Raw genomic sequence first — 26,923 nt, forward strand, 5'->3', positions numbered from 1 at the left:
TACTATCCGGCCGGATACCGGATAGTAACATTGCTTGATTTCGGAGTAAACAAATTGGATTTAAGAAACAGACACGGTCATAATTGTACTTGTTTATTATTTTAAAACAATTTAATCATTCCACTGACTTGCACGCGCACTCATTTCGAACGGCGTCGTCAATTTACAAACGGTTTTACGTTTTGTAAAATGACGACGCCGTTTGTAAAATGCCGAAGGCAAATTGTAAACGGTCCGCATTATGTAAAATACCTTATGATATTAACAGCGCCGTTTGTAATTAGCCGCGGAATTTTGGTCGAATTAGTTCTTTAATTTACCACGTGTGGCGCTGCACATCAAAACTATGAAAAACGATGGGGTGTCCATCAAATCTAAAATTTCATTTCCCACCCTAGGGTGGAAAGTAATTTTTACTTCGAGCAACAGCTAACATTTTACATTTTGATCGAAAAAAATCGAAAACCATACAAAATCCGATCTTAAATTGGGATGTATCTGAAACGGCCTTAATGTATACGCGCCTTGAAAAAAGTAAAATTGAATGAATGAATGTAATGTAATGATAATAAATCAACCTACATTTCTCGTGTTTGACTTTCCTCATAGTCGAAATGAAACGTAGAGTGTTTAACTCGGGTAAAAGTAACCATCTCACCCTCGAACTATTGGCGCTCTCTCTTCGTTCGAGCGCCAAAATATCTCGGGTGAAATGGATCACTTTCCACCCTTGGTGAACAATCTACTATTCCTTCACAACTTGACGGAGCCTCGATTAGCTGACCTCCTATTTCTATAGGTTAAGTTCCTATTTCTAGAGGTTAAAATAGAACATAATTTGCATGCCTAGATTATTGGCGAAACGTGCTGAACTCGCAAAATTGCATGTTAACACCAAATTTCTGTACCTACCACATTTCTAATGTAATTGATAATTAGCGACTCCGTAAATGCCATACGAATAAATAATAAATAACCACATTTCTAGCAAATAAATTTCTATTTCTATTTATTTCTGGGCGGTTTGCCCTTCGGGAAACTGCAGCTACCTGACGAACCTAACCTACCCTATCCCTATAAATTCCAAAGTAACTATGTATGTCTGTCTGTTACCTCTTCACGCTTAAACCGCTGAACCGTTTTAGATGGCAACTGGCACAGGGATAGTTTGACTTCCGAGAGAGGACATAGGATCGATTTTGTCACGGAAATCATCCCCTATAATTGAGTCATTCTATGTAATCAATGTATGGGAAAATGAAACAAATTAATATAGTTTTCAAACCTGTGTGACGTGATACATCTAGGTGTACTGTTTAAAATTCACCACTCTCCCCCCCCCCTCCACCTGACGCTCGACCCCCCCCCCCCCACCTTGAAATGTGTCCCCGTTGGTAGTTTTTTGGCATTCTCACGAAAACTATAATAGATATCAAAAAAGTGTCAAGGACAGAATTAATCCTCATTAAATTTAGAACAAAAATGGTCTTATGTGTTTTATTATAAGTTGGACGGTATTCAAGCTATAAGTACTTGTATAACCTTAAAATAACAAAATAACCATACTAGTATGACGAAATGCAGAATATCTTCAAAACGGCTAGACCGATTTTAATAAAATATACCTAAAAAATCACCGCAGTGAAGCCAGCTATCAAACAAAAGAAACTACATCAAAATCGGTTCATCCGTTTCGGCGTTACGAAGTCACAGGTAAACACAGAAATACAAATTTTTTTCAACTGCACCCAATAATTTTGTAAACCGATTAATTTTGATCAATTATTTTAATGGGATCATGTCCCTTGAAGTTTTAGCTTTACGAAAAGTTAAAAAACATGGAAAAAGGCCCAGTATTTTTCAAATTATCGGCATTTTCCCGATTTGTGAGTGGTTTCGTGTTATCACGCGCACGAGTTGCCCTTGACCCCTATAAAACGGGGGGTAGGGGAGGGGTTGTTATCAGTCACTTATCAGAAGTTGACCGGTACACATATCCGCATATTTTCCCGTAAAGAAGACCTGTGAAAAATGGAAACCACTGAAGCTGAAGTCCGCCAAGTCGTCCAGCTCAGCTCCTGCAAGAGGGGCGTAGCCAACGTTCAGTAGCTGCCACGCTGAATTTAAGTCAATCTACAGTTTGCAGAGTTTACCAGAGGTTCCAACGGATTGGATCCTTTACTTCAAGACCAAGAAGCGGCCGCAAAAAGTGTACATCAGAGAGGGACGACCGCTTCATTGTCACAACATCTCTCCGAGATCGACACCTGACAAGCGTTGCCATCCAGCAGCGTCTGCGTGAGATACGAGGAGTGGCTGCCAGTGAGTGGACAATAAGAAGAAGACTTAAGAAAGCGAACTTGACACCCAGGAGGGTCGCGCCACGGCCCCCGCCAGGCACGAAAACCAGCTCTGTTCGCGCGTCGTAGGAAACGTCGTCCCAGAACATCACGGATCCACCGCCATAGGCGACCCTTTCGGAGAAGCAACATTGGGCGAACCGTTCTTCTGGCCTTCTGTAGACTCTTCCTCTTCGGTCACATCCATTGAAGCATATTCTGCACACGTCCGAGAAGAGAACTGGGGTCCATTGCTCAATGGTGCAGTCCATATGATTTTCTGCAAACTCTCTTCGGGCTGTACGGTGTCGCGCCAGCAATCTGGGCCCCGTTGCAGGCCTCCTGGGTGTCAAGTTCGCTTTCTTAAGTCTTCTTCTTATTGTCCACTCACTGGCAGCCACTCCTCGTATCTCACGCAGACGCTGCTGGATGGCAACGCTTGTCAGGTGTCGATCTCGGAGAGATGTTGTGACAATGAAGCGGTCGTCCCTCTCTGATGTACACTTTTTGCGGCCGCTTCTTGGTCTTGAAGTAAAGGATCCAGTCCGTTGGACCCTCTGGTAAACTCTGCAAACTGTAGATTGACTTAAATTCAGCGTGGCAGCTACTGAACGTTGGCTACGCCCCTCTTGCAGGAGCTGAGCTGGACGACTTGGCGGACTTCAGCTTCAGTGGTTTCCATTTTTCACAGGTCTTCTTTACGGGAAAATATGCAGATATGTGTACCGGTCAACTTCTGATAAGTGACTGATAACAACCCCTCCCCTACCCCCGTTTTATAGGGGTCAAGGGCAACTCGTGCGCGTGATAACACGAAACCACTCACAAATCGGGAAAATGCCGATAATTTGAAAAATACTGGGGCGTTTTCCATGTTTTTTAACTTTTCGTAAAGCTAAAACTTCAAGGGACATGATCCCATTAAAATAATTGATCAAAATTAATCGGTTTACAAAATTATTGGGTGCAGTTGAAAAAAAATTGTATTTCTGTGTTTACCTGTGACTTCGTAACGCCGAAACGGATGAACCGATTTTGATGTAGTTTCTTTTGTTTGATAGCTGGCTTCACTGCGGTGATTTTTTAGGTATATTTTATTAAAATCGGTCTAGCCGTTTTGAAGATATTCTGCATTTCGTCATACTAGTATGGTTATTTTGTTATTTTAAGGTTATATAAGTACTTATAGCTTGAATACCGTCCAACTTATAATAAAACACATAAGACCATTTTTGTTCTAAATTTAATGAGGATTAATTCTGTCCTTGACACTTTTTTGATATCTATTATAGTTTTCGTGAGAATGCCAAAAAACTACCAACGGGGACACATTTTAAGGTGGGGGGGGGGTCGAGCGTCAGGTGGAGGGGGGGGGGGGGGGGAGAGTGGTGCATTTTAAACAGTACACCTAGACGTATCACGTCACACAGGTTTGAAAACTATATTAATTTGTTTGTCTGAAAACATATAATGACTGTATTACTAAGCTAGTTCAAAATGATTAAGACGTGGGACATTAATATAGGTACTACTGATTTGTTAGGTATTTTTGTATTAGCTCGTGCATTTTATCTCGACAAACAACTATTTACACGAAAAGTCTTGTAAAACTTAATCGTTACTAACTCGAATTCTTACTGTTATTTTACTTTGATGAATTATTCCACTATAGCATACCAAGACACACCTGAAAACAGCACAGACAAGGAAAATGAAAAAATCCAAATCACATTTCCAAATCATTTATTTTACAAACATCTCATAGAAAACACTTCCTATTATCACAGACAAAACAACAAAATTACACTTATAATAAAATGTGACGTTATATATGAAAAGGGACCTTATTGTCAATGGCGCTTACGCCATTACTAACGATGCTCCGATATAAATTCAATGCCGCGCGACGCTTTGCGGCGTAAGCGCCATCGACAATAAGGTCCCTTTTTATAGATAATGCCCCAAATACGTACATAAAGTATGAAACACATTTTTATGTAATGAAATTGATGCGATTGTTACAAGGTCATGTGGGGTAAGAGAGACAGTATATTTTCCTCGGGGCAAGAGATACAGTATGAGGATTTCCTAGAAGTGTTTCACTTGCCCCGTGTAACCTTAAGTCAGTAACCCAAGTAATGTACCAACTAGTGTTTATACATTTAATTTTCTACCTTATAACAGAAGGAATAAAGTCGATTATTGAAACGTGTTCACCAATAGTATGGTTCATTATGAAGTCTATGATTATTCTATGTTTATTATTTATGAATTTTATGACTATGGGGCTGTCCATAAATTACGTCATCGATTTTTGACTATTTTTGAACCCCCCCACCTATAAAAAATCCAAAAATCATGCTTCTAATGACCCCATTTCCTCCTACTTCATGCTACCGTCATCCGAAGCCCAGACCCCCCCCCTAAATTGAAATGACGTAATTTATGAATAGCCCCTATCGGTATAGGTACAACAGGGTACAAATCAAATGTATAATCACTATCCTTTTATTAATTAGTGTTATTATTTAATTGTCATTTAAATTGACCCAAAATTGTATAAAGTTGTCTTTATATTATACTTCCTTTTTCCATATGTTCAAATTCATAGTCATAATTCTTAATAAATTTAATAATATAGCAAAAAATGAAACAATTAAATGTCACAAGTTCAAATTACTGGAATAAAGTTGGCTATCGAAACACCTATTAGGTAGGGGCAATACGGCCAAATCCGTCTGCGGGAAATTCCGTACATAAGCGCATTATTTTCAAACAATAATAAACTCTTATTATGTTCATCGACAACGCAGCGATTTTAGTGACAGCAGTCTAAAGTAGGTAGGTATACTTTGTTAAGTACGGTAAAAAAAAGGAAATTAGTTACGCTCGTGTACGGAATTTCCCACACACGGATTTCGCTGCATTACTTTTCAGAGCATTCTTCTACAATGTCGCATACGTAACACGTAGCATAGCAAGCCTAACAATTTTACATGTGTACTGCTACATATGTATAATAAATAATACCGACATGAAATATTATCAGACTTTCTAGCATTTTCAGAATTATTACGTAAGAAGGGAGTAGCGTTATACAGGCTGGCCTAAGAATAAGTGCATTCTCATTGCCAGGGAGGTTTTGGGATTATACTGAACAACTTTTACTATAGGACCAACCCTGAAATCGCAAAAATAAATTGCCTGTGATTTTGGTATTTTATTATTTCAATGGGAGGGTAATTTTTTTTTGCGATTTGGGGGCTGGTCCCATATGGTACGGAAATGCAATTATTGGTCACCGTGTATAAGCGACATTTTAGTAAAACGCTTCTCTACAAGCTTTATATTTTTTAGTAAGTATGTAATATAGTAGTAATGATACATATTTGTATGTACTTAATAATTATGCAATGCTTATCTTAATCCTACTTTAATAAATACATATGTACATTCGTAAATGCTATGAAAGTACCTACATCTAATAATAGGCAACATTACAGTCTTATTAAAGTAAACGATATACCCTAAACTGGAATTATAAGTAGGTATAGGTAGCTGACTTCTATAGAGTGTAGGCAACCTAAAGATGCCTGGAAAAACCTAGCCAAAGTTCAAAACTGGTGAGAGATTCTCAAGTTTGTATTTTTTAGGTTTTTCCTGACCCATTTAGAAATAAGTATGTGTCGTCTCGAATAGCTACTTTATTACCATAGCTAGAAGATTTGGAGTACAACAACAACTCTACTATTCTTTAGTTAGTCAATAACTTCTCATGGAGACGATTTTAATAAGTCAAATTGTAGCTATACCGGGTGTGGCCTGTAATATGAGCAAAAAATTAAACTGTAGGCTGTACTCCTCATACTGACTAACATTTGTTCAGCGACTTTTAAAAATAACTTGTGGTTTGATTTTTAATACACTTTAAAGTTTATTCTAAAACGCAATGTATCGCGTATTTTGTTTTGTTTAAGGCGTGACAAGCAACGTCAATCACAATGATATGGCGTGGCGATGGCGTCCATTGAAGATAATATTTATTTTGTATGAAAAATAGAGTCTAAATACTTCATAATTTTTAAAAGTTGTAAAACAAAAGTGTCACCGTTTGAGGAGTACAATCTATGTTTTAATTATTTGCTCATGTTACAGGCCACACCCGGTATAACCTGACATCTTCGATTCCCACGAACATTACAAATTACAAGTATACAAATATTTTGGATTCCGTGGATGAATAAATTGGTGTGTTATTTTTTGTTCTAATCGTATTACTTCCCCTCCCCTGCAAAAATCGGCAGACTGTTTCGTACAGACAATGACAGCCATGACGTCTCCAGTTACTAAATGCTCTAAGGTATTTGCAGATAGGCTCTATAGTTCGTTTTTTTAGCATTAGAAATAAGGTAAACAATCTAGATGTGTCTTTTAAATGAAAAACACATTTTAAAAATAAGTTACGGCAAATATGTAACAATTATAAATCTAATACGATAATTTATATTCCTCTGCTTTCATAAGTAATAGTTATTGATTTTTAAAAAGCGTATTTCTATTAAAAGACATGTCAAGATTGCTTACCTTCTTTCAAGTTCTTTCTAATGCTAAAAAAAACGAACTATAACATCTCACTCGCAAATTACATCAAGATTTTCCTCTGTCGTAACATCGGTAACGCGCCATAGCGGGCGCGGCGCCATGCAAATATCTCTGCCCCCGATACCTCACATTTACTTGGCATACACTACTGGCCGCGTAGCCAAGATGCCAATCGCTTACGCTCCGTAGCGATCGAAACGCAACTGTCACTGTCGCGCTAATATGGAAGAGTGATAGAGAGACATAATGCTTTTCGTTGTCGATGCGATAGCGATTGGAACCTTGGTTGGGCCGGCTGAGCTGTCAGTTGCGACATGCTGACGGTTTTGGCGATGATTTATGGTATGTTGCAGTTGGTGAATGCAAATTACTTAGATTTTAGGGTACCTAGATGTGACGTTACACCGGCAAAGGTACCTTATGGCGGTGGGCGCTTACGTCACGTAGCACCGCATTATTTAGTATTGGAGCGTTGTTAATAGGGGTTTTCAGAAAAAATGGCACCATTTACTTTTTATCGAAAAACCATCAACTTATTTTTGGTTTATTTAGACTGAGAATCACGAGTATTGAATGAGACAAAGAAAAAGAGTCCCCAGTTTTTTATACAAATTTTGGGTGTCAGTTTTGTAACGGTCCATTACAAAATGTATGTGAAAATGCGTAACATAAGTGACATTTATTTTGGGACACATTTTATTTTCTTTTTGTGCCAACCGCCATAAAGTACCTATACCCGCGGAACGTCACATATGTAGTATTATGTGAATGCCTTTTGTGAGCCTACTGTCCCACTCCTGGGCAAAAAGCCTGCCATCGTGTGAAATTTTCGACCACTCTTCACTTTATTATGGGCACAAAAACGTTTGTTGCGGCTTTTTAGGGTTCCGTACCCAAAGGGTAAAACGGGACCCTATTAACTACTAAGACTTCGCTGTCCGTCCGTCTGTCACCAGGCTGTATCTCACGAACCGTGATAGCTAGACAGTTGAAATTTTCACAGATGATGTATTTCTGTTGCCGCTATAACAACAAATACTAACAACAGAATAAAATAAAGATAAAGATAAAGTGGGGCTCCCATACAGCAAACGTGATTCTTGACCAAAGTTAAGCAACGTCGGGCGTGGTCAGTACTTGGATGGGTGACCGTTTTCTTTCTGAATTTTTCCCTTTTTTTTTGCTTTATGGTACGGAACCCTTCGTGCGCGAGTCCGACTCGCACCTTCCCGGTTTTTTTTATAAATTTTCGATCTCTACTCATCCTTTGTGGTCTTACTAAAGCCTAATTCTAAATACTAGATTATTGCCAATCGATACACTTGGAAAATAACTCATCTGTAACAGTTGCTTGCGAAAATTACTGTTGGCTTTCTTCATATGTATCAAATGTCATACTAAGTAGATTTTACCTGATATGGCGTGTTAGGTTTCCCTATATTTTAAATTTTAATGCAGTCATATAAATGATAAGATATTTGCTTTTGGCTTAATATACTGTACTATCCAAAGGGATCCAAAGAACGGTAAAAGCCGAGGGTGGACATTTTAGTCATTTTCGAATCCAAAACGTACAAAATTCAAGCAAAAAGTACTTTAAGTATTGAACGTTCGGGATCAAATCGACTATTTTTGACACAAAATGGCATCGTAATACAAGTAACACAGTAAATAACATATAAAATTTGTAATTTAACTGGTTGGTTGACGTAAATAAATGTATTTTCTTTCTTTCTTTCTTTCTTTCTTTCTAAACCTCATATAGACACCAAAGGCACGTTTTACGATTAATGTACCTATTTAAGAAACGTAATGTTTAAGTAGCAGTAAACGTAATACTGGTAAACCGGTTGCCATTTGCTGGCTCGGCCTAGTAAAATCCGTGTTATTGCCAAGGTTCCCGCGCCGCACATACATTTAGATAAAGGCGAATGATAAGAGGATGCGTTGTTTTTAAACTAAGTTTACATATAGTCAGGCAATCCAACTTGTCAGTAGGACAGTGTCATATGCGTTTTTTTTTTTATGGGGGAGCGATTCGCGCCTACTCTCCCTCGCGTTATCCCGCCTCCCTCCCTCGCGTTAGCCTGGGGTCCGCTTGACAACTAATCCCACGATTTGGCGTAGGCACTAGTTTTTACGAAAGCGACTGCCATCTGACCTTCCAACCCAGAGGGTAAACTAGGCCTTATTGGGATTAGTCCGGTTTCCTCACGATGTTTTCCTTCACCGAAAAGCGACTGGTAAATATCAAATAATATTTCGTACATAAGTTCCGAAAAACTCATTGGTACGAACCGGGGTTTGAACCCGCGACCTCCAGATTGCAAGTCGCACGCGATTCGCGCCTACATTGCTCAAAATTGCCGGCTTTTTCTACTAAAAAATTGGTTTGCCAGAATGTAAATATGCAAACACACTTGTGTAACTTTAAAATATTAGAAACACACTTGTGTAACTTTAAAATATTAGAAGATAAAGTATATAAGTAAGTTCACGTTATCCCAGTACTGTTTAATTAAAAAATATTATGTTTAACTGATAATTTTGATCGATAAGGAGACAAATTTATGTAATCCTAGAAAGATATGAATTACAGTCAAAGTTATACACTACTACATAGTATCAACCATTCGAAGCCAATAGAGCATAGTCTTTTTACAATCCTTAGCAATCTAAAGCGAAAAAGTTAAGCAATATCCTTCAAAAAGTCCAAACCCTTCAAAAAGTTACAGTCAAAATGAGCCTTTAACGTCAACTTATTTTACTATCAAATCGATTTATTGACAAATATCAGACTGTTCGTAATATGATATTATATGACTTTTTTAGGCATTAGCAGTCCATCTTTCAATGCTATAAAAGCTCATATTTAAATCTTTAAATTGATGCAGGGTGGATGTCTAGGGATGGGATGCCGATTATCAGCCAAAAGATGGCGTCACTGTGCACGAATTGTGGATTTTCACTATTTCTCCCAAAATACAAAGTTTCATAAGATGTGTTGATATGTGCGAAAACTATAAAAAATACTACATCTAAATCGAGACATGTTCAACTCAACATTGTCTCATTTCGTTATTACCGGAATCCAACTGCAAAATATTGCAATTTCTTGCATTCACGCACACTTACGTACTTAAAGTCACCTTAAAGTCAGTGTCAAATGTCAGCACATTCGTAATGTTACAGTAAAGTAACCTAGAGGGCGCAGCGGATGAAATGTTTATTGTTGAAAAAAGATTGGAAATTAAATAATAAATTCTTGTTTGAGCAACGATTAAGAATTACAACGCATTCAGAAGCAACTAATGTTTTCGACCATCAAATGTCATGTGCTCGTGGCACCCGTAGCCTCTATTTTGAAAAAAATCAGATTGTAGCTAAGATACATGGTTCAAACCCCGACAATGCCAGTTTTTTTTTATTTTATAATTTTAGCATTCTCTTTTGAATTATTTTAAGCGTATGTTATTCTTCGAAACTAAACTTACGTGAGTAAAATATTTTCAGTATTTTAATTATTTTTTAATAATATTATGGGAAGATTTATAAAAGTATTTTTATTTTCCGATTTCAAAGGATATAAATAATGATTAAAATAATTAAAAAAAAGTCATGCATGAGGCTAATTAGGATCGCAGAATAGGTATATAAGAAGTCAACTATCGACGAAGTATAGCTGGTCAAGCAGATCTTGTCAGTAGAAAAAGGCGGCAAATTTGAAAAATGTAGGCGCGAAGGGATATCGTTCATAGAACATTTGAATTTCGCGCCTTTTTAGGGTTCCGTACCCAAAGGGTAAAACGGGACCCTATTACTAAGACTTCGCTGTCCGTCCGTCCGTCCGTCCGTCCGTCTGTCACCAGGCTGTATCTCACGAACCGTGATAGCTAGACAGTTGAAATTTTCACAGATGATGTATTTCTGTTGCCGCTATAACAACAAATACTAAAAACAGAATAAAATAAAGATTTAAATGGGGCTCCCATACAACAAACGTGATTTTTGACCAAAGTTAAGCAACGTCGGGAGTGGTCAGTACTTGGATGGGTGACCGTTTTTTTTTTGCTTTTTTTTTTGTTTTTTTTGCATTATGGTACGGAACCCTTCGTGCGCGAGTCCGACTCGCACTTGCCCGGTTTTTTTACTGACAAGATTTGCTTGACCAGGTATAAAATAAGTTTCCAAAATTTTATTGAAATGATATACCTACATGAAATAATCAAATACAACACATTTACTTAAAATAACTTTTAAAATAAGGCATATAAAATTTCCAAAAAGATGAAACAAAATAAATAAATAAATACAAAAAGAAATGAGTCTTCGAGTTCGTGGTTTGAACCCTGTCATGCTGTTCAACTTGTTAGACTTATACTCAGTAGCTAAAAGCCACTAGACCATTTGACCATAGTAGACCCGGGCGAAAAATGCCTTCTTATTTAAGTAACCCATTACTGTCAAAAATATCAAGTTTGAATTGATTTGAAATATAATTTTTCATTGTCGAGTTATTGACATCCAAACGTTGCGAGCATGTTGTACTTTAAACCACTTGGCAACGTCGCACGGGGAATTCTTCTGAAAATGTATGTCCTTTTATATTTTGATATTTATGGATATATGAGGATTCTTCTACTTATGTTGCAAATTGATTAAATTATCGAGAGAAAAATGCTAATGCAAAGAAAACAAGAAATATCCGTTTCATTTCTCATGCTATTGATTCGGTTAAATTGTGTTCTAATGTATGGGGAAGACAAACTAATTATAGCCAGCCTTTTATGAATGTAGTATGATACCATAGGGTATGGTGCTTTACGCACACTAGCGTCCCTTCCCCTCCCCCTGACGCAACCCCCCCTTTTTGCATGAAATATGTCCCGGTACACAGTTTTTTACATTTTTTGAGGAAAGAATATATTTTAGGAAAAAAGTGTCAATGAAAGAAATAATCCTTAATAAATTCTTAATAAAAAAGGTCATATTCATTTTTTTTATATCATGCACCTAATTCATGTATTAGCTTGTCAAAATTCGAAATAACATAGTTTTTACTTAGGGTTCGAAACTCATTTATTATACACGGTGTAACATGAGGAAACCGAATAATTTTAACAGCGTATTCCTGATCACATTTAGAGACAAAAATGTCCTATAAACTTTTTTGAAATTCGCCTAGTTTCAGAGTTAATACCAATAAAAAAAAACAAGTTTCTATTGTTACATCCAATCCGCATTGGGCTAGCGTGGGGACTATAGCCCAAGCCCTCTCGCGCATGAGAGGAGGCCTGTGCTCAGCAGTGGGACGTATATAGGCTGAAATGATGATGATTGTTACATAGTTCAAAACGCCTTTTTGATGGCGATGTTGTTACTATGGGATTTAGTCTAAATATCCTTATTGATATGTCAAAAAGTGACAATTAAGTAACACGTTGCAAAAACTATGTTTACCGAAAAAAAAGTAAAAATCCATGTTAACTGACAAGTTTACCAATAACATTTACTTTTTATGTACATACATATATACTCAAAAAATTAAAAAATTGCGGCCAAGTGCGAGTCGGACTCGCGTTCCAAGGATTCCGTATATTACACAATTTTTAACAATGTATTTTTTATTTTATTTATTTATTTATTTAGATATTTAATTCAGGGAACAAGGCCCATATTACAAATACCTTACAGACTAACATACATATGTATTTTATAAACTTAAAACTAAACATTATTTATGCGAAACGTGAGTGAAATCTTTAAAAAATCCGTAGGAGTCGGATCAAAAACTGTAATTAAGTCCGACTCACGCTTGACTGTACATTTCTAATAGGTTTTCCTGTCATCATAGACCTATTTTATGTATTTTTTCAAAATTTTAAACCTAGTAGTTTCGGAGATAAAGGGGGAGGGGGGAATAGTCATTTTTTGCCTATTTTCTTGAATAACTTCTAAAGTGTTTATTCGAAAATTATAAAAAATATATATTTGAGATCCTTACAATAAGCTCTTTCATTTGATATGTAACATGATATAGTTTGAAAATTTTTATTTTTTAATTTTTTCATTTACCCCCCAAAAGTGGCCCCCATGTTTAAAATTCATTTGTTTACAAACTTACATATGTGTACCAGATTACAACTTGATTGGTCCAGTAGTTCCGGAGAAAATCGGCTGTGACAGACGGACAGACAGACAGACGCACGAGTGATCCTATAAGGGTTCCGTTTTTTCCTTTTGAAGTACGGAACCCTAAAAACAATAAAAAAAATTGTTTTCGGCGAAATTGACCTAAACTCATACAAACATTTTTTCCTTCTTTTAATTTGACCTCAGAAATAAAATCTTTCGCATTTCTTGAGGACACCTTGTATAATAAGTGTTATAAAATGAATATATAACCTTTTTTACTAAGAATTTAATAAGGAACTATTTCTTTCATTGACACTTTTATCCTAAAATGTATACATGAGGTCAAAAAAAGGAAAAGATGTAATATGTGTTTAGGTCAATTTCGCCAAAAAAAAAATTTTTTTTGGTTTTTTTTTTAATTTTATGAATGAATTTGTATACAAAAAATTGTCACTTAAAATGGTTTTTTTTTTCGTAAAACTTAGTTTTTGTAAAGTGTTACTTGTCACTTTTTGACATATCAATAAGGATATTTAGACTAAATCCCATAGTAGCAACATCGCCATCAAAAAGGCGTTTTGAACTATGTAACAATAGAAACTTGTTTTTTTTTTATTGGTATTAACTCTGAAACTAGGCGAATTTCAAAAAAGTTTATAGGACATTTTTGTCTCTAAATGTGATCAGGAATACGCTGCTAAAATTATTCAGTTTCCTCATGTTACACCGTGTATAATAAATGAGTTTCGAACCCTAAGTAAAAACTATGTTATTTCGAATTTTGACAAGCTAATACATGAATTAGGTGCATGATATAAAAAAAATGAATATGACCTTTTTTATTAAGAATTTATTAAGGATTATTTCTTTCATTGACACTTTTTTTCCTAAAATGTATACTTTCCTCAAAAAATGTAAAAAACTGTGAACCGGGACATATTTCATGCAAAAAGGGTGGGTTGCGTCAGGGGGAGGGGAAGGGACGCTAGTGTGCGTAAAGCACCATACCCTAAGGTATCATACTACATTCATAAAAGGCTGGCTATAATTAGTTTTTCAAAAAGCACAATTTGACCGAATATATGAAAGAGGGTCATTGTTGTTGTAAAAGGTGTGCAGGAAATGATACGTTTCTGCACTAGAGCAGTTTAGGTTCCAATTACAAGTACGATTTTATTATTCTTTTTACAATAAGCAATTGAAATTTGGGTATAAATGGATTTGTTATACAATTTCCATTCTGATATTTGACTCCCCATTCCATAAATTACTTTTGGCCAAATTGTTAATTGAAAATACCTACTCTCAAAAATACCTACTCTCAAAAATACCTACTATAAAAATGTATTTAAAAAAACACATGCATTTTACTTTCCTCGTATGCGAAATGAAAAGTAGAGTGTTTTAACTCGGGTGAAAGGCAGCATTTTTGAAAAAAAACCAGGCAAGTGCGAGTCGGACTCGCGCACGAAGGGTTCCGTACTATAATGCAAAAAAAAACAAAAAAAAAAGCAAAAAAAAAACGGTCACCCATCCAAGTACTGACCACTCCCGACGTTGCTTAACTTTGGTCAAAAATCACGTTTGTTGTATGGGAGCCCCAATTAAATCTTTATTTTATTCTGTTTTTAGTATTTGTTGTTATAGCGGCAACAGAAATACATCATCTGTGAAAATTTCAACTGTCTAGCTATCACGGTTCGTGAGATACAGCCTGGTGACAGACAGACGGACGGACAGCGAAGTCTTAGTAATAGGGTCCCGTTTTACCCTTTGGGTACGGAACCCTAAAAGTATCATCTACTAATGTTATTGTTATGCACAAGCAGAAGATATTATAGAATCTTGTTTATTTACAAGAAGATGACATTTTTCTCCACATACCTATAGTAACAGCACCAGTCATGGGACATTTAAGAAGAAATTTGGAGTATTTATGATATTTCCCTTATACATGTAACTGGTCTACCGCTTAGCGTGTTAAAAGATGAAAGTCCTATCCGTCTTTCATGTTTTAGGCGTGTTGTATCAAAGATATTGCAATGAGTTTCCACATACTTAACAAATTAAAACTATGTTTTTTTCTTCTCCAGTCATGGACACCAAAGCTCCAGTAATGGGCCCCCAGTAATGGACGTGGATCCAGTAATGGGCCCCCTATAATGGACATTGCTCTATCAGTATAAAATATTGAAATGGGGTATAAGTTATGGCAAAAAAATCAATTTTTGGTATAAGCTTTTATCGATGAATGTATTTTTCTTTCCACAGCCAATTATTATTGTATTAGATCCATCGAGACAATTCTAATATACCTAACACAATTAGTTAGGGTTTATTTCGATAAAATTCCCATGGCCACCTCCTGTCTCCATCATAAGATCAGGTCGATGTTATCATATATAATATTGCATTATCATCAGATTTGCATACTTAATTACGTACTTACAAAAAAATTCAATTGTATCGGAAATCGAAAAGTGGCTCAAATTCAGTTACCAAAATTTGACCCACACAAACTAACAGGGCAAGTTAAATAAAAGTTTGGAAAAACGATATTAATTTATGCGAAGTCCGAGAATACCTCCTGGTTGACGTATTTCGTAACTACATTTTACTTCTGTATTGTTTAAACATGAAATTATGCCATGGCAAGCATTATAATGTCAATTGTCCCATTATAGGAGGCATGCAGTTTTACAGCTCCTATAATGGGATTGGGCCAAATACCACTATTTTTTTTACATCTGTGGAGTCACAACATAGTGTGTTGTATACATTATCTCATGGTAAATGCAATTAACAAAACACATTCTAGTTTTCATCGAGTATTAATTAATTAAAATTTAATAAATTAACTCACCTCTCTTAGCGAAGTTGTTAAGAATTCGTAGTGGTATTTTTTTTCAGTGACACGACAACTTTTGGGTTGACGCCAATTTCTTAAAAAATAACCAAATTTAATGAAACTTTAAATTGAAACAGCTCTAAGACTCATATTTATGATAATATACAGACAGTGTTTATAAACTATTTTTAGATACTTATTTTAGAGGATTTGTGGTTTTTTGTCCCATAACTGGTTCCACGTCCATTATAGGGTCCACTACTATATATATTTTTGAGAAAAATATAGCTAGGTATTTTAGTTTAAAAATCATTGTTACAATAAATATAGGCTTTTCCAGAGAACATTTACCGAAACGAAAGCAGAATTCACAAGGGTTTTCGGTGGACGACCGTAACGCGAATGATTGTTTGGACTGACCTTTCTATAAATATATTAATGTATTTTATTGTGTAATAATCATAATAATTATTAAGTTATATTAAATCTGGGAATGAAATTATATCAGAAAGGAGATTCTTAAATGAGTAGGTATACTCGTAACATGCTTTGTGCATTAAATATACCTCCCTCTATTGAGTGAAAATAAAACAAAATACACAGGTAATCTGTGTTGCGGTTTTAAAGTGCCATCTGTTACACCTTTGACAAATTAAAAATGATTACTTGTCAAATGAAGTCGCCATGTTAGAATTACACCGATACTATAAGCATCACTCACACAAACAAGCAATGAGGCAAAATTTTACCAATATTCAAAGGCTTTTTTCTTAATAATTTTAATCAAAATCTAGTATTTTTTTACGTTCTGCGAAGACAGAAATATATATACTACCCAAACATTACATATACAAGTGAAGAAACCCTATATAATAGGAGCTAGGGTGCCAAGAAAGTTGTATGAAAATCGAGCAAGGAGAACCACCTTAAGCGTAAAAAATGTGATTTATTTTCAAGGTCAATTAGCGGTATAAAATTCGGCGCAGAAGTTCATATTATAGTTAATTTTAGAACATCGCTTCTAAAAAATTTGCGTAAAAACGCGATTTAATTTCACAATATACTACTATCAAATTGAATTTAAACGAATTATTGGCATATTTATATCAGACTTTATACTTAATGTGCATTTATATTTAGATATTAGCAGTCTCAGATCCGCTGTAGCAAAGCTTACATTTCAAGTTTCCCAGCCTTATGTCCGATGTTATGCGCATAACTTAATTGTCTGACATTCTAATGCCAATGTCAACGTGATCGTTAGGACATTATTGTCATACTATAAAATTTATAAAACTGCATTTAATTGTACAGAATCGAAGTCATTTAAAAATACAGTCTTTTCCTTAACACTTAGCCCTGCTAATCCAACTTGATATATTGAAGCAGTCTTTGTCGTTTTACTTTAAAAAAGGACTACAGGCGTGTAGTTACAAGGCTTTACAAAAACTTTTGTTGTAAACCCCACTTTTTAAACATTTTTTAAAGATTTTGTCTCCTTTAGTGCTGGTACAAGAACTCTCGGTTCCGATAAAGGTAACATTCCATTTCTGACCGCAGCTGCACTACTGGTACTGAACGCGTCGGTGTTATTGTCAATTTCCATAGTAAAATGAACAGTAGTGCAGCTGTCGTTGGAAATGGACTGTCACCTTAGGACAGAAAATCTGCAAAAATGACAATTCTAGATTGTCACGTTTTAGTTTTAACTTATTTATTTATATTTTTATGTGCGTGACATAACGGAGACAATTTTAATTCGGAACTGAATTTCTGGCACATTTTTTATCAGGATCGGAATAGTACATTGTAGGAGAGGACGGAAAATCGCTAAAAGATGGACGAGTGAGTTCGAGGGCCGACACGTTAGTGGAGGCCCTCGAATAATACGAGTCCATCTTTAGCGTTTCCGGCCGAGGCATTACATAGTGCTTTTCACGACTACTGCGAGGAAATAAGAAAACATTTGCATAACTATAAGTACTAGCCCGCGATTTCTCTGGTAGCAAATTACTAGCCACTGCCTGTACTGTCTCTTGAATTTCGGTACCTAGGCGTCAGCGTAAGAATATCATTTTCTTCACTAGAAGAACTCATTTTTATAGCGAGCGTAGATACGCGTTTCTTATATTTTTTAGTCAAACATAATTTACACTATCCAATTCTGTAGGTATTTTCAGATCCCGCCTTTTTTACCACTTTTAAGAGGCGTTTTTCTGTTATTTGCTTCAAACCGACTCTAAAATTAGAAGCGTTTTTGCTAATAAAACCACAAACAGCTACAAAAGTAAAAAAACGCCTTAAGCGTGAACTGAATGGATAATTGTTAAAAAAAATTAAGTGAATGGTTTTGATATTTCTTTTTTTTTTTTAAACAAGAAATTGGTGCTATAAATAACCTAATTTTATTTTTGAAGGAAAAAGTTGCGCAAAAAAAGACCTTTTATTGATTTTTATGTTTTAAATGATACTCATTGCTGTAGCGAACTGTCACCAATGACAGATGATGACAACAATGAAACATTGTAGTAGTGGTGCTTCAGGTGCTACAGCTATTGCCTACTTTCCAGCTTGGTTTTAGACCATCTATTGCCACATTTCCGAACAGTGGCGTGAAAAGAAGAATTCTTCAACAAAGTTGAATGCTACAAACCACAACACTATTACATTTTCACATGTTAGAAATCAGTCTACACATAACTTACAAAAGACCCAACAGCGATAGCAAATGGATCACAGATGTCTCTTGAGATCATACATTTTCCATTTCAATGGAACTCCATTAATCAGTGGCGTGCAGTGGAGATAAGACTTAAATCGGGCTCTAGAAGAGTCATTCTTGAAGGAATGTAACGCAAACTATAAAAATCGGCAACTTTTTTTTTGGTCATTTTGTATGGACTGCCTACCCTAGTGCCTACCTTTTTTTGTATGCACTGCACGCCACTGCCATTAATGTCAAACGACATCCCATATGTTTTATAGAGCGCCGTCCAAATATCCCAACCTTTGCTAAGGCATCGGTATAAAACAAATGAAAATCGCCAGCAGAAGCCAACCAAATGCTATCGACATTCGGCCAATTTTTCGTCTTACAACGCTTCGCTTCACCGTCAAAATCCTTCCAGAACCTTCGCGAATCTTCCACAACTTGAAACCGTCGAACTGACGAGAACATTCGAATTGGAACACAAATACGACCTGTAAAAGAATCAAATGCACAGAAACAGGAAGACGCACTCTAGTGCGTAGTATCCACACCTTGAGCCTCCGCAATCTGAGTATTCGTCCTGAGTATTGGAGTTGTCTGTCTCTATATCGGATAGATGCGGGTATATACTGGCCGGTTGGCTGGTGACCGTGCCGTTTGGCTCCTTCTTCTTGGTCACTTTTATTCTTTTTACGTCTTCTAGGACGGATAGGACTACGGGCGAGTCTTGGGAACCTGGAATGGAAATGAGAATAGTTTAAAATAAGCAGTTGTTTAGTTCGTAATGCATAATGGGTTAATTATAAGATGTCATAATGTTTTGAAAAGATGTGTCCCGCCGAGTTTGTTGCCGGTCCCATATTGGGATACCTTCCTCCAATAGAGGGGGGATTTAAATCTTCTCGGGTGTACGGTTGGAGTCGGTTTAGGTATATTTGACGTTCATAAGCGCATTGTAATATGCCTACTTGAATAAACTATTTTTTATCTTAAGCGAAATACGAGTGATAGTTTCGAAATTAAAATTGTGATTTGAAATAAGTACGGACGTATAAAGGTGCTGAGACTTGTGTGTGTCGAACAATTCGCCGAATCTGCTTCTCAAAATGCGAATGCTTGATGTTTTTCTCGAGTGATACTCAAGTCTATCAGCATCTTTAGAGGCCATAAGTATTTTTAGACGTTCAAAGGATATTGGATTACAGAGGTGGTAGTGGATTATGTAAGAGGTGTTGCGTTTTTATAAGTTTTTTTTTTGTACAGTGCCCCTATAAAATGACGCACGTGTCATACCAACAAAAGGACATTCCCGCAATATGCTTCGTCTTTCGCGATGTTGACTATGATTATCTTTTGATAATTACCATTTTGTAAAACATATATTTAAGCTCGAGAAACAGGAGAGCAAATAGCAGGTGAAATTGCCGGAAGGGCAACATGCACATAATTATAGCTCTTCCTGGCCGTAATGCATTAAACTATATGCCCAGGACATAAGTATAAGCATCAGAAAAATATGAAGGATGTGCGGACAGGTGACAAGGGCCTCATTATATAACTACATTATAAAGGTTACGAATAAAAACATTACATTGCTCACTACCAATGACTACTTGATGGGTGAATATAGTCTAGTAGACCTTTCATCACTCAAAGTCGCTCAACGAGCTATGGAGAGGGCTATGCTCGGAGTTTCTCTGCGTGATCTAATCAGAATTGAGGAGATCCGTAGACGAACTAAAGTCACCGACATAGCCCACCGGATTAGCAAGCAGAGAAGATGGCCGATGGGGTCAAAAAGTGCTAGAGTGGAGACCATGGACTAGCAAGCGCAGCGTAGGACGTCCACCCACAAGATGGACGGACGACCTTGTTAAGGTCGCCGGAGGACGCTGGATGCGGGTCGCTTCCAACCGGTATGAATGGAGGTCCAAGGGGGAGGCCTATGTCCAGCAGTGGACGTCTTATGGCTGAGATGATGAGACCTTTCAATGCCTTTCATGGGTTAATATCATGGGCGTATCAAATACTAATTTCGTACACATTTTTGAAGAAGTGCCTTTCCATTTTAATGGTTTGGCAGTAATTAGTGACCTCTACCAGACAATCCATAAAAATATCAGCAAAATGTCGAAACACTATCGAAAACGTGTCAAAAAAATTAGGGGGAACTATTATTTAACCTTTAGCAGACGTGGCTCACTCCGCGATTTCGTCGCTTTGCAACTACAAGTGCATCCGTTCCACACCAATTTTGGTGGCTAGCCATAAGCCGCGCTTGGCGCTGTCGCCACCTAGCGGCCATATCTGTCCTGATCGTAACAGACGCGTTTTGTTAGAGAGCTAGTCTGTAGTGTACTATTATTGATTCTGTGGTTTGGGATCGCGGAGATGAAATCTAATAATTATATTTTATTTATCTTTATGCTATTATTAACCGACTTCCATTTCATAGTTTTTTATTTTATGTTTCATGTCAAGGTGTCGCAATAAACTATTCTAATGCTATTCTTATTTTTACAATGACATTTAAACTTTATACATTTTATAATAAACTGCATAATGGCATACTTGTATGCTAATATCCTTAGGAAAATGTTATTTGAACCGGTTTTGCATATAATTAACATTAACATGTATTGACGTAGTTCTAGTATCATCATCATTAAGTATACCTAGTGTCCGGCTATCAAAATAGAATTATACTCACCGCAATACCAACTGGCGACTGAGGTCACAATGCTATCTCCTTTACCCTTGTTGAGACCAGCCAAGAGTGAAAGAGATGGCATAATGACATCAGTCGCCAGTTGGTATTGCGGCTACTATAGTGGACACGGTACTTACTCGTAAATAAATTGAGATGTGTTTTTATGTAACTTTAGATAAAGGGGAATTCACTGAATTCACAATATGAAAATGCAGATCATTCGCGGTAAAGACAGATCATTTACATACTCATAACGTATTAAATGTTATCGATCGCTACTCTGAAATATAACCACTCTTTAAAATAGTACAGTAGGTACGCGGCACGCGGCAGAGCATAAGAAAAATATACATAATAGAAGCGCCGGTAACTGAGTTTGTAAAGGAGTGTAAAGGGGTAAAGGAGTTTCTTGGATTTTCGTTTCTCTGTTAAGTGTGAGAAAATAGGTCTAGTTTCCCCTATAAGTTGGAAGAGATGTCGCTTTCGTACATGCACTAATTCTTGGGATTTAGTTGTCAAGCGAGGCTCAGGCTCGTATAATATCTCGGCATCGTAGCAAGTCGGAACGTAAGGAATATAATGAGCTTCTTCTTCTTCTTTCCTCTGCCCTTATCCCACGTCATGTGGGGTCGGCACAACATGTTTTTCTCTTCCATTCTCCTCTGTCTTTCGTGTCCTCAGCACTCACTCCTTTCTTTCTCATATCATATCATAAGGAATATAATGAGCGGTATAGAAAAAAGTTTTAGGGACTCTACTCGGACTTTTCTCTCCAAAGGCGAATAATACTCATCGAGACAATTCGCAGGCCCAATATTACTGGGTTCTACTTCTATGTTACATTTTCAAGATAGTTAAAATTCGACTTAATGTCACTATGACAATGTTCAAATTTCAGTTCGATAAAAGTGAAACATAGAACCCTGTAATATTGGGTCAGCGAATTCTAAAAAGAGCAAACACAAATTGCATTGTTTTAGCACAAATTTCCTATTGCCACCTCCTGTCTCCATCATCAGATCAGCTCGATGGTATCAATATTGTATTGCCCCCCGACTTATATATGTATTCAAACAGCTTCATCGGAAACCGGGAAGTGGGTCGAATTTAACTTGCAAGATTTGATGAGACCCCCAGTCGGACAACGGGACAGGTGAAGCTTCTTGCTTCTGTTTCTGCTTGAAGAAGAATTAAAAGCTTGTAAAACATTGTAAAATACATTGTGGGTTCGGCCTAAGAGATAGCAGGTCGACCTGAACACATATCTCAGCAACTGGACGGATGCTGCAGTTAACCGGGAGGATTGGAATTCTAGTGGGGAGGCCTTTGCCCAGCAGTGGGACACCTTATATCGCAGTTCTAACCTAACCTAACCCACTTTTCTGATAGCAATCCGTTCTTGTGAGGGTCGCAGTGTAGGCTCGTTAAAAAAAATACTCACTTCGTCTCTTAACAGGCTGCGCGCCAGCAATCTTCTCCTCGATCTTTTCCCGTCTCTCCTCAGCTTTCCTGGCCTCATCGAACGTCACTTTGGGTATGTTAGCGATGACTTCAGGTTTCTTAGGGGTCAGGCTGGTGGTGCTGCCCATGAGAGGGGCCTTCTCTGAGGGGTCATTGTCATTTTGGTCCTCGTCTGAGTCGTTTGGCTGTTCTGGCTCGGGTTTTGGCTGAAATAAAAAAAAATATTATAATAAGAAGGTTAGAACAAGCGAAAGTTGTAACTGGAGCAAATACTTAGGGTATACTGAAAATTCCTGGACTGGCCACTTAGAAAAAATAAGTCGTCTCATATATCAGAATCCAGAAACTTTCAGTATGGCCTATTCACGGAACAATTTTTCTAGGCTATTATTTTGTTAAGTCCCTCTAATAGTCTTAGCGGCACTTGCATTATCCCACTGATCCGGGGTTAAGCGGTTAAATCTTGAGTTACCATGGTTACCAGTACAATTTGAATCAGGGTTAATGGTTTAACGGGTTAACCCCGGGCACAAAATAAATAATAGTACTAGGTACAGAAAACTCACTCTCTAACAAAACGCGTCTGTTACGATCAGGAGAGATATGGCCGCTAGGTAGCGACAGCGCCACGCGCGGCTTATGGCTACATTAGCCACCAAAATTGGTGTGGAACGGATGTACCTACTTGTTGCTACCTGTTGCAAAGCGACGAAATCGCGGAGTGAGCCTGCCCCGGGTTAGTGGCATGTCGTAAATGCAAGTGTAAGTTAATTTTCAACTAATAAGGACTGTATCGTTTATTATAAATACAACTTTACTTAGCCGTTTTTTCTGGTATTATATTTTTATTAAAAAATTACACATATAGTTTAATTAGTGCTTTAATAATAAGTAACATTTCGTCCTGGGAGATCACGTAAAGCATATGGTTTGGAAAATATTTACCCAATCCTCCCGAGTAACTACAACGATTTTGGACAAATACTACAAGAAAATTTACGGTTTGCGAACAAGACGAGATATTACACAAAAAAAATCGTACTATGTAAACAGCAATTACATATGATTCGTAAAGCGAAACATCTGGGCATAGTCTAATCATTTCTTTTAGTTGGAAAAAAAGTTTTGGATCTGTGCTTGGTGGCCTTTTAGAGAATATGGCATGTTACTTACGACAACCCCGACTTTGGTATACAATATAACCATCATGGAGCGTTTCTATCGACCTGTTCTAGCCATGGTTCAACGCCATGAATGTCCGTTAGGCTTTGGATTTCGGTAGATTCTTTTAGCTGTTTCCCTCATTTCGCTGGCGTCAGAAATTGACGGGCATCCAAAATGTTGCATAAAAAGTCGTTTTCATGTAAAGATAAAAAATCACCACATTTATTCTGTGGATGTTCAATTGAGCAATCATGAAAAGGACACTTAGATGGCATATTTTGGCAGCATATTAACCTTTTGTTTCTTTAAATCGTACCAAGGAATCGGTGAAATAGTCTCAAATTAAGCTCGATAGGCTTGTCCAAATTACAATTGCTAGACGGTATTAAAATCATCATAAAGTCCCTAAAATAAAATAAATGTAAAACCTTCTTATATCAGATATGGCTTAAAAATACCCCCAGAGTATACCTTAAGAACATAGTAATACAAAATAATACACACGTCAACAGTTAGACCAGGTTTTATTTGTATTTATAATAAACGATACAGTCCTTACGTGCCTAATCAATTATCGTATTATAATAATGCATGTTTGTCGAAGCAAACATTAAATATTGTAAAATCTTAAGACTTTATCTACGCAATGTATAAATAATATGAATTTTATGTACCTATTCATCAAATGTTATATAAAAATGTTTCTCATATAAGTGAAATGTAAATTTCTTTTTGAGAAAATAAAAATTCTTTAACCCGAATCATGTACTTTACTCGGTACAGTTGAGTTGAGTTGGTACCCATCAAGTATACGAACGTATTTCCTCAATTTAACTACAAGGTCGTCTATTTTATGCCCTTTTTTATACCTCTGCAAATCTATTCACACCTACGGAGTTGAAATTGTATAAAAACATATTGTATTGCATAATATTGAGCGTTTTTGCCTTATCGCGCCATAAAGTACATTTTGATTACTTTTGTAAGGCACGCGAAAAATATGTTTGGTTTTAGACAACCATAATGCCCAAAATGGAAATATGTATAATGACATAATTAAAATTGGGTCATTTTATTATATTATAACACCATATGCGTTCACACTCTTATGACACTTAGCCATATTATCAACAGAAATCGCAAACATGTGCGTAACCATACATCACTGAAACCGAATCCAGGTCAAGTAAAGACTACAATTCATACAATGGGTTAACACCATACTAGATTATTAAAAAACCGGCCAAGTGCGAGTCGGGCTCGCGCACGTAGGGTTCCGTACCATTGCGCAAAAAAACGGCAATATAATCACGATTATAAACTGAAATAAATGTCATATACTAAGAAAAACATATATATGACATTTATTTCAGTTTATAATTTATATAGTAGTGTTTCTACTTGATAAAAAAAAACAAATTAAAATATTTCCTGGAAATAATTTAATTTGTTCAAAATACTTCATTGTATAATCACGATTGTTGTATTGGAGCCCCACTTAAATATTTATTATATTCTGTTATTAGTATTTGTTGTTATAGCGGCAACAGAAGTACATCATCTGTGAAAATTTCAACTGCCTAGCTGTCACGGTTCATGAGATACAGCCTGGTGACAGACAGACAGACAGACGGACAGACAGACAGACAGACAGACGGACCGACGGTCCCGTTTTTACCCTTTGGGTACGGAACCCTAAAAACAACTTACTAATGCTCATACTTTTAACAACAGAATTCTTAACCGACCGTCGGTATACCTTATTGTCTTAGCATTAAGGTTGATTATCAGTTAACTGTGATGGTATATTTTGTAAGACTCTTAGAACGGTGTTAATTTTTACACATAACCTAGAATCTTAGCAACATCGTATCGTGTTAGTAGTGAAATATGACTTTTAAGTCATAGCGTTAAGGTTTATTTTTGTACAGTGGAAAATGTGAGACCTAGTAAGTTACGTATCATAATGGGTGTGTTGGTCACACAAAAAGGGCTTTTCTTAGTACGTACTAAGAATTGCGACATTCTGGGTATTACCTGTCGCTAGCAGGGTTAGTCTGATATTGGTGGGCCGATTTTTAGGCTGCCGTACCCGAAGGGTGAAAACGGGACCCTATTACTAAGACTCCACTGTCCGTCTGTCTGTCACGAGGATGTATCTCATGAACAGTTGAAATTTTCACAGATAATGTATATCTGTTGCCGCTATAAAACCAAATACTAAAAAGTACGGAACACTCGGTGGGCGAGTCCGACTCGCACGTGTCCCGTAATTTACTTTGTTGTAATTCTTTGTATTTTGGTCAGATATTGATAAAATTAGGCAAGTTTGAAGAGCTTCCTCATTCTGGGCGGAATAAATACGAAACCTCAATTTGGGATTAGTAATAGGGTCCCGTTTTTACCCTTTGGGTACGGAACCCTAAAATTGGATATTTATCTAGTAAACCTATGCTACCAGTAATTTCACAACATTTCATACAGTAGTGTTAACCAGTAGAGTAGAAAGCATTATGCAAGTTGCAAGTAACTTTGTAACATGCGGTAATTTCTAAGGAAAACATAGGTTTTCCCTTGAGCCTACACACTTTTCCTGGTTTATTTCACATTTAGTCATTTTCTTGCAAACTGAATTGAAAACTTTCTGATTTTACGATTGGCGTTTCATTTAAGTAGATTATCATAACATAATGCACCAGAAGCGCTGGTGGCCTAGCGGTGAGAGCGTGCGACTTGCAATCTGGAGGTCGCGGGTTCAAACCCCGGCTCGTACCAATGAGTTTTTCGGAACTTATGTACGAAATATCATTTGATATTTACCAGTCGCTTTTCGGTGAAGGAAAACATCGTGAGGAAACCGGACTAATCCCAATAAGGCCTAGTTTACCCTCTGGGTTGGAAGGTCAGATGGCAGTCGCTTTCGTAAAAACTAGTGTCTACGTCAAATCATGGGA

The 26,923-nt window shown here is 36.8% G+C and overlaps 1 protein-coding gene across 1 annotated transcript in view; it reads right to left on the reverse strand.

The window, feature by feature from the left end:
* The window catches only part of LOC134673789 (anillin-like), a 96,189-nt gene that overhangs the window by 33,519 nt on the left and 35,747 nt on the right, over positions 1 to 26,923 (reverse strand). Inside the window, exons 3-4 of the mRNA XM_063531816.1 lie at positions 22,786 to 23,011; positions 19,186 to 19,369 (exon numbers count right to left, since the gene is read on the reverse strand). Coding sequence (XP_063387886.1) covers positions 19,186 to 19,369; positions 22,786 to 23,011 — 410 coding nt within the window. The remainder of the gene's footprint in view (positions 1 to 19,185; positions 19,370 to 22,785; positions 23,012 to 26,923) is intronic.

The sequence above is a fragment of the Cydia fagiglandana genome, chromosome 19 (genome assembly GCF_963556715.1).
Source record: "Cydia fagiglandana chromosome 19, ilCydFagi1.1, whole genome shotgun sequence".
In the NCBI taxonomy this organism is placed as follows: Eukaryota; Metazoa; Arthropoda; class Insecta; order Lepidoptera; family Tortricidae; genus Cydia; species Cydia fagiglandana.